The following is a 9,986-nucleotide window of genomic DNA, read 5'->3' as shown; positions in this document are numbered from 1 at the left end:
CGGTGTCTCTCTCTCTCTCTCTCGCTCGGTGTCTCTCTCTCGCTCGGTGTCTCTCTCTCGCTCGGTGTCTCTCTCTCTCGCTCGGTGTCTCTCTCTCTCTCTCTCGGTGTCTCTCTCTCTCTCTCTCGGTGTCTCTCACACACACACAGTGAGAATTTTGGTGCTACAGACACTCAAATCAGCCCTGTGATTTTTAAAAATTTTCCCCCACATAAAACCACATATAATGAAGAATTTTTAAAGTGATTGTTCTAATTTTTTTTTTGCATGAATGAGTGTTTCAGAGGTAAACAGAGTGATTCAGGGTGGGTTTGGTGTGAAATGGTTCAGATGTCTTTCAGTGGTGGTGATGGTAACCAGGGGTCGCCATGACTACAACACAGATATAGACACTTTATTTACCATCCAGAACCACCAGAGAACCTACACGAGTCTTCTGAGCTTATATGGAATGTTGATGATGGGAAATAGCAGAAAATCTTAAATAGTACATTTTCTTTAGTAACTACTGTACTTTTTAAACAGCCTACAGGTACCCATCTACCTTTAAGAGATATTCATAACCATTTCATATAACAGCTGTCTGTGAGGTAGTTTTTATAGGTGGACGTCTGGTTCCTATCACCACCACTGTGAACAATGCTGACTAAGTCTTTCTCTAAAACAGTGTTTCACACCAAACCACTCTGAATGACATCTTACAGGATGTTTTCACATAAAGCACACATTTTGTATGTGCTTCTCAGTCACATAAGCTATTTAGGGGTGCCCAAACTTTCTGTACAAAAGGGAGGTTCCAAAGCACAGATTACAAATAACGGAGGGCTTCCTGTAGAGTATTACAGTCTGTCAGAGTGACTGTGTGGATCATATGAACATTATAGAGCTTTTTAAATGAAACAGTAGAAGCCGTATCGCCCCCTACGCTTCCTGTAGAGTATTACAGTCTGTCAGAGTGACTGTGTGGATCATATGAACGTTATAGAGCTTTTTAAATGAAACAGTAGAAGCCGTATCGCCCCCTACGCTTCCTGTAGAGTATTACAGTCTGTCAGAGTGACTGTGTGGATCATATGAACATTATAGAGCTTTTTAAATGAAACAGTAGAAGCCGTATCGCCCCCTACACTTCCTGTAGTGTATTACAGTCTGTCAGAGCGACGGTGTGGATCATATGAACATTATAGAGCTTTTTAAATGAAACAGTAGAAGCCGTATCGCCCCCTACGCTTCCTGTAGTGTATTACAGTCTGTCAGAGCGACGGTGTGGATCATATGAACATTATAGAGCTTTTTAAATGAAACAGTAGAAGCCGTATCGCCCCCTACGCTTCCTGTAGAGTATTACAGTCTGTCAGAGTGACTGTGTGGATCATATGAACATTATAGAGCTTTTTAAATGAAACAGTAGAAGCCGTATCGCCCCCTACGCTTCCTGTAGTGTATTACAGTCTGTCAGAGCGACTGTGTGGATCATATGAACATTATAGAGCTTTTTAAATGAAACAGTAGAAGCCGTATCGCCCCCTACGCTTCCTGTAGTGTATTACAGTCTGTCAGAGCGACTGTGTGGATCATATGAACATTATAGAGCTTTTTAAATGAAACAGTAGAAGCCGTATCGCCCCCTACGCTTCCTGTAGTGTATTACAGTCTGTCAGAGCGACTGTGTGGATCATATGAACATTATAGAGCTTTTTAAATGAAACAGTAGAAGCCGTATCGCCCCCTACGCTTCCTGTAGAGTATTACAGTCTGTCAGAGTGACTGTGTGGATCATATGAACATTATAGAGCTTTTTAAATGAAACAGTAGAAGCCGTATCGCCCCCTACGCTTCCTGTAGAGTATTACAGTCTGTCAGAGCGACTGTGTGGATCATATGAACATTATAGAGCTTTTTAAATGAAACAGTAGAAGCCGTATCGCCCCCTACGCTTCCTGTAGTGTATTACAGTCTGTCAGAGCGACTGTGTGGATCATATGAATGGTACAGAGTATTAAAGAAGGCTTTAAACAATGCATCAACTTTTTTCCATCATTAATGTTCACGATCTCAGTAACAGGCTACAGATACTAAAGCTGTAACACTGATGCTTGCCTCATGTCAAGATGACCATCTGGTCCGTAGAAAGCCACTAACATTAAACAGCAGCCAATGCAAGCTGACACTAATCAAATGCTCTCACAACATACAGCCACAGAAATGGAATATAATTGAATAAAAGAGCCTCAGCCATGTTTCAGGCTCTCTAAATGCTGCTGCCTACTGAACACTCACAAACCCAAAGCGCCACTGGATCCACTACAGTTCGCTGCTTTCTCTAAAAACACCCCAGAGCTGGGCTGGTGGGGGGAGGGGGGCACGTCAGCCTAACAAGAGTGGTTCTCCTCGGTCTTCAAACAATTCATAGGAGGAGTTTGGAAGAGTTTCTGAATAAAATAAACACTCCTGCTACTATTAAAAACTGGGACATGTGCAATGACATTTCAGGGATAGTGTGCTGTGAACATGTGATCCATACATGACATTAGACCATGTTATGACTGTTATTGCAAAAATTCTCAGTAGTAAGTTTACATTACAGACACTCTCCAGACAATGAATGGAGACAAACTCAACTCTGAATTTTGAAGAACTGTGCTGAATGCATATAAAGTCGCCATCAGCCGCGAAATTCTGATATCGGTGCATTGACACTGCAGTGTTAGTAGTGCTGAGGGTGAAAGAATGGACAGCTAAAGCTCTAGAGATGTAACACGGAACGAAGGATCGAATGGCCACTGCTGCGTTTTCCCTACATCCACTGAGCTCCACTGATACCTGCTGAACCTGCTTTACTACCACACACACACACACACACACACACACACACACACAGACAATGGGGTCAAGTGTCACAAAAATGTAAATATTTATTTATTTTTAATGGTCAACATTCATCATCTAAAAACAACTAAACCCATCGTACACAATGATCAGCCTAACACTTTTACCAGAGGAGAAATGCAAATAACCCCGCAAATAACCCCGCAAATAACCCCACACCAAACTCACCTATCAAAATAACCCCACACCAAACTCACCTATCAAAATAACCCCACACCAAACTCACCTATCAAAAATAACCCCACACCAAACTCACCTATCAAAATAACCCCACACCAAACTCACCTATCAAAAATAACCCCACACCAAACACACCTATCAAAAATAACCCCACACCAAACTCACCTATCAAAAATAACCCCACACCAAACTCACCTATCAAAAATAACCCCACACCAAACTCACCTATCAAAAATAACCCCACACCAAACTCACCTATCAAAATAACCCCACACCAAACTCACCTATCAAAATAACCCCACACCAAACTCACCTATCAAAAATAACCCCACACCAAACTCACCTATCAAAAATAACCCCACACCAAACACACCTATCAAAAATAACCCCACACCAAACACACCTATCAAAAATAACCCCACACCAAACTCACCTATCAAAAATAACCCCACACCAAACTCACCTATCAAAATAACCCCACACCAAACTCACCTATCAAAATAACCCCACACCAAACACACATATCAAAAATAACCCCACACCAAACTCACCCAACAAAAATAACCCCACACCAAACTCACCTATCAAAAATAACCCCACACCAAACTCACCTATCAAAAATAACCCCACACCAAACTCACCTATCAAAAATAACCCCACACCAAACTCACCTATCAAAAATAACCCCACACCAAACTCACCTATCAAAAATAACCCCACACCAAACTCACCTATCAAAAATAACCCCACACCAAACTCACCTATCAAAAATAACCCCACACCAAACTCACCTATCAAAAATAACCCCACACCAAACTCACCTATCAAAAATAACCCCACACCAAACTCACCTATCAAAAATAACCCCACACCAAACACACCTATCAAAAATAACCCCACACCAAACTCACCTATCAAAAATAACCCCACACCAAACTCACCTATCAAAAATAACCCCACACCAAACTCACCTATCAAAAATAACCCCACACCAAACTCACCTATCAAAAATAACCCCACACCAAACTCACCTATCAAAATAACCCCACACCAAACTCACCTATCAAAAATAACCCCACACCAAACACACATATCAAAATAACCCCACACCAAACTCACCTATCAAAAATAACCCCACACCAAACTCACCTATCAAAATAACCCCACACCAAACTCACCCAACAAAAATAACCCCACACCAAACTCACCTATCAAAAATAACCCCACACCAAACTCACCTATCAAAAATAACCCCACACCAAACTCACCTATCAAAAATAACCCCACACCAAACTCACCTATCAAAAATAACCCCACACCAAACTCACCTATCAAAAATAACCCCACACCAAACTCACCTATCAAAAATAACCCCACACCAAACTCACCTATCAAAAATAACCCCACACCAAACTCACCTATCAAAATAACCCCACACCAAACTCACCTATCAAAAATAACCCCACACCAAACTCACCTATCAAAAATAACCCCACACCAAACTCACCTATCAAAAATAACCCCACACCAAACTCACATATCAAAAATAACCCCACACCAAACTCACCTATCAAAATAACCCCACACCAAACTCACCTATCAAAATAACCCCACACCAAACTCACCTATCAAAAATAACCCCACACCAAACTCACCTATCAAAAATAACCCCACACCAAACTCACCTATCAAAAATAACCCAATGCCAAACCCACGTCAAAAATAAGCCTGTGCCACGTGACGCACTTCTGTCCATTTTTATAGCGAACCGCATGGCATACACAGATAACAGCGTATGGCTGTGAGTGGAGTGCGGCAGTGGAGCAGGTAGTGTGTGTAGATGAGGGCACTCCATGTTTGGAGTTCATCACTCAGGCTGTTTCAGTGCTGTTACACCAGCGTTGCTTTGAAGCTATTTTGACATTCCTATTCCTAGCAGAGAGTAGAGCCACATCCACCTGGGAAGTGGAGGAAATTAACTGCAATAATGTGGTTCATCGCAAGATTTCCCAACGGAAAGGCTGCATCAAACCCTCTGTGTTTGGCGTTGGGTTATTTTTGATACATCTTCCTGACCTTCTCCTCGAAAACACGAACGTGCTCTTTGACTACCTGCATATGCAAGAATTATCCGGCTGATTTTTTTTCTACTAAACCTACAAGAATAATATGAGGGAAAGTTTGCACAGTGCTAGAAGACTAGATGCCACATTAGCTGGTGTATATTTACCCTTATGTACCTCATTTCTATAAAACATGAACACTTTAAAGGCCAAATGCTTAAATTTTTCCCTATTTTAATATTGGAGATGTAAATGGCCATTCTGAGTGGTTCCATCTTAGATGAAATTTACAGATTTCTTTACAGTGGTGGTGATGGGAACCAGGGGTCACCATAACAACACAAATATAGACATTTTATTTACTGTCCAAAACCACCAGTGAACCTACACGTGTCTTCTGAGTTTATATGGAATGTTGATGCTGGGGAAATAGTGGAAAATCTGAAATAATATGCTTTCTTTTGGGAATATGTTGCCACAGCATGTCTCCCTCCACCATGAAAGCATCTCGAAACGATCATAAAACAAGGCGGACGTCTGGTTCCTATCACCACCACTGTGAAGAATTCAGATTCTCTAGAAGAGCGTTTCACGCCAAACTACTCTAAACGACTGTTTACAGCTCTATCATTTAAGTAAGCAGAAGTTTTTGATTTCTCCTTTAATTCCAAGAATTCTGATATGTAATCGGTATCAGGGGAGAGTTCGGCTGGAGCCTCCCAACCCCGAAAACACAGACGCGGGTCATCAGGACATTCCATGGAGAGGCAATTATACCCTGGAAGCTCAATAAAGTAATACCCTGCAATAACGCATGACACTAACTGAAAACAAAGTGCCCCAAATGGTCACTCATCAGAAGTGTAATAGCGACACGTGTCCTCTCGCAATCTTTTAAACAGCACATTCATCAGCAACGTAAAGCTCATCGCTTCTGTGGGCGAATGGCACGACTGTCAGAAAAACCACCAGCGTAAAAAGCCAGAGTTAATAACATGCTTCTTTAGGCCAAAGAACGGGCTGCATTTTGGGTGCACTACAAAGCCCATGCCTACCCTACCACCACGCTGAGCTCTTTAAGCGCCATCCAGCTGATGTTACAGCGTTCCAGCTCGGTACCAAACGAATTCAAACCACTGCTAAAGAGACTACAGGCCAGTCGATTTCAGTTTGAGACCAGAGATGAGCTTAATATCGCGGGCAAGGCTGTGGTGAAGCTTGGCTTGTGAGCGATGCTATGACCACAACAGCAACGTCATTTAATTAAAGTAAACTGTGCATGCACCAAAGCAAAGGACGTCATAAAGAAATGTAAAAAATAAAAAGTAATCAGGCTTTTGAAGTGGGCGTGTGCTTATTACACAAGCTATTCGTTACGCAATACTGAGCAAATCCCAGGAGGATATATACACAACAGAACATGCCTGGAAAATGGAAAACAATAGAAATTGCTGTTGTCGGAAGAAAAAAACTCACTTTAATATCAATGCAAAGTCAGTGGAACCAGAACCCCCCCCACCCCCACCCCCCCAGTCATTTTGGGCCATTTCTTTTGGTCCACTCTTCATTAAATTTACACACACTGTAAAGGCCAATGGGCATTTTCAAATTACGCCAAAACCTGAAAAACAACGAAAACGAACATACAAGGTTTTCTTCCAATAGCAGCGAATTATATTCCTAATGTATTCCCATTTCCACACGTTACTGTTTGGGCGCCTTCCTGCGACTCGGTCCATCTCGTGACTTGCTCCATTCACTCACTTACAGGTCCAGTTTTCATAGATCTGTACTCTGAGTATCCTTAAAAGCTAATACTCAGTCATGTTAGAGCATAAAGTGAGGTCTTAATTCTCTTTCGGGGCTTATTTTCACTCTGTTGTGCTGCACCGCTTTGCTGTTGCTTACTCCTCTCATTTTGGAGTTTTCGCACTTTATTTCAGGATCCAAAGAGAGTCGAAAACCTTCAGATCGTCTGCTGAGAGATGCTGCAGATACGAAGAAGTTCCACGGCTCTGAAGAGCACCCCGGGTTTAGGAGTTACACCACATTGACTTCTACTCAGGTCGCTATTTCACTGAAGTAGCAGCATTTCTCATGGAGAAAGGACGGCTTCAGACTAGTCTAACCCCCTCTGGTGGTAAAGTATCTGTGCCAAGGTAAACGTGGTAAATACTGGGGGTAAAGTGCCTGCGGTCACCAACATTCATGAAATATAGCTAATCAAGCAGGGAGAGCCCTACATATTCCTTCTGCTCGTATTACAAAGCCAGTAAAACGTTTGCAGTCATTGCATGTGTGTTATTACTGCAGTGCTGTAATGCATGTTGTTTATGGCAGTACATCAGCACCACTGTCAAGGCCAATTCCACCATTTGTTTTCTTTCCCTGCATAATTAAACGGTTAAGATGTAAACAAAGCCATTCGGAGCGGTTTGGTGCTTCTAGAGAAAGTCCGAACTGCTCACAGTGGTGGTGGATGGAACCAGACGTCCCCCTCTAAAACGTCCCTCACAGAAAGTTCCTACAGGAGATGGTTATGAACCCAAGACATTACTGCAGGACAGTTCTGAGAAGACTCTGGCTTGAAGAAAACTTTCCGGGTGCATTTTTTTTCCCACCAACATCCCATAAAAAAAAACTAATCTGAACTGTAATCAAAGTGGCCATATCTGTGTTGTAGTCACGGTGACCCCTGGCTCCCATCACCACCACTGTAAAGACACCTGGACCATTTCACACCAAGCCCACTCTGACTGACTCTGCTCACACCTCACGCACTAGAACAACACGAGAAAAGGAAAGTTGGGAAAACTTCCCCCTTCCAACTTCACTAACACAAACATACGTGCAGATCTGCTTCACCTGCCGTGGAGAGCAGCACCAAGGCACCCTCACAGCTGCATCAGAAAAGCCATGCTGATGCCTACAGACCCTGCACGAGCGTGAGTGACGGCACGGGCGCTGAGGTGAGGTTCTACCAGCGTGGAGAACCCAAACGAGCCTGAGCACCGAGCGGTCTCGCATTCGCACGCACAAAACCTCCACCTACTGCGACATTTCACCATCTCCGCACCTTCCAACCTCCCGAGAAGAGGTCAGAGACGTCCGGGCTGGGGCTTCGGAGTGGAGCCCAACTTTAACTGGCTGTGGGAAGCGCCGCATGTTTCTCTGCCTAATGCTTCGCAAACGGCGAGCAGTCGCGCAAAAAGCAACAGGGCGCGAACTTCTGCGCAATTTCCCGAACCGACTGCGGTGCGATATAAACGCCGAAATCAGAGAAACGTGGAAACTTACCTTGAGAGCAGAGCAGCAAAGTCAACAGAGCGGCTGGAAGAAGAGCTGCAGGCTTCATTGTCTCTCTCTCTCTCTCTCTCTCTCTCGCGGATATTCTGTTTCTTTGCAAACGCTCGAAGATCAAAGCGAGTGTGCGTGTGCGCGCGCTTCACAGCTTCACAGCTTCACATCACGGCTCGTGCTGATTGATCTCATTTATCCCGTCTTTTGTCTTTCTTTTCTCGGGCGAAGAAGTTGAGAGGAAAAGTGAGCTACGGCTCCGCAGCCAGAGCCCTCACACACTCTCTTCTCTCTCTCTCTCTCTCTCTCTCTCTCTCGCGCGCCCGCTCGCGCACACACTCCCACACACACTCCCCTCTCTCTCTCTGCCCAACACACACTCACTCGCTCAGCACGAGCCTGGTGGAACACACCAACTGGGATGAAGGAACGGGGGGGAGTCCAGGAACACCTGGCATCCCATTGGCCAGCGTCTTATTCCAACTCGCCCGTTCCACCTTAAACGGCGCAGAATGGAACCGCTTCTGTGGTGCCGTTTAAGGTGGAACGGACAAGTTGGAGCGGAACTTTGGTTTACGTGCGTTTTTTAACGCGTGTGAGGCAGGGACGGGGTTCTGTGAGCGTCTGGACGCGGCGCGGTTCGGCGTCTCCTGGCTCCTCCTTCTCGGGGGGATAGAGGAGAGTTTGGCTGGTGATACAAACAGAAAGTGCAGAAACGCGAGAAAAGCGTCGCCAGCGCAGGATTTCAGAGCGGGTTTAGACGCCGACTGCTGGACTTTATGAACCGAGGAGTTGCCCTCATGTCCAGAAGTTTGAGGAGCACAGCGCGTCTTCTGAAGTCGAGCGCATTAAAGGGCCCATACCCTGCGTTTTCGGCCGCTTGGCTCATTTCCCAACCGGTTTAAAATGTTAGTGCTTACATTCGCGAAGACTTTGCCTTTAAACGCAGTACACACTTCAAAGAGACGCTTCTTAAAGGGTTCTTTAATAATAATAATAATAATAAGGTTCTATGTAGAACACTCTAAGAACTCTAAGAAGGTTTCTCTGCATGTAGAAATGGTTCTTCAGATTGATGGAGAATGTGTTGTGGGTGGTTCCACTAGCACCAAAAAGGGTTCTGCTATTGTTACAATGTCAAGCTTGGCACAACAGAAGAACCATTTTTTGGTGCTCGATAGATCTATTTTCATGAGTAAAAGGGTTCTTTGCGTGGTGAAATGGTTCTTCAGACTGATGGAGAATATGGTGTATATGGTTCTGTATAGAACCTTTCTGAATAGGGCTATATGCAACTCCAGAAAGGTTCTTCTAATGTTATGGTGTCAAGCTTGTCACAATACAAGAACCCTTTTAGGTTCTGTATAGAACTTTTTTTCCAGAAAGGTTCTGTATTGAACCAAATGCTACACATTCTGTATCTGAAGAACCACGTCACCACGCAAAGAACCCTTATAATCATGAAAATAGATCTATGAAGCATCAGAAGTGGTTCTTCTACTGTGACAAGCTTGACATCAGAACAGTAGAAGAACCCTTTTTGGCGCTACGTAGAAC

At 43.9% G+C, this 9,986-nt stretch overlaps 1 protein-coding gene across 2 annotated transcripts in view; it reads right to left on the bottom strand.

Moving 5' to 3' along the window:
* lrp4 (low density lipoprotein receptor-related protein 4) overlaps positions 1–8,760 on the bottom strand; it is a 173,162-nt gene extending 164,402 nt beyond the window's left edge. The window contains exon 1 of one of the 2 annotated variants that reach the window (XM_017722066.2): positions 8,430–8,760. In XM_017722066.2, the coding sequence (XP_017577555.1) occupies positions 8,430–8,487 (58 nt within the window). In that variant the 5' untranslated portion in view covers positions 8,488–8,760. The remainder of the gene's footprint in view (positions 1–8,429) is intronic. The other variant, XM_017722067.2, reaches the window with a different exon arrangement.
* Positions 8,761–9,986: the final 1,226 nt, after the last annotated feature.

The sequence above is a fragment of the Pygocentrus nattereri genome, chromosome 15 (genome assembly GCF_015220715.1).
Source record: "Pygocentrus nattereri isolate fPygNat1 chromosome 15, fPygNat1.pri, whole genome shotgun sequence".
NCBI lineage: Eukaryota > Metazoa > Chordata > Actinopteri > Characiformes > Serrasalmidae > Pygocentrus > Pygocentrus nattereri.
Note: the sequence above shows the minus strand (reverse complement) of the source record. Positions and strands in the feature narration are given on the sequence as shown.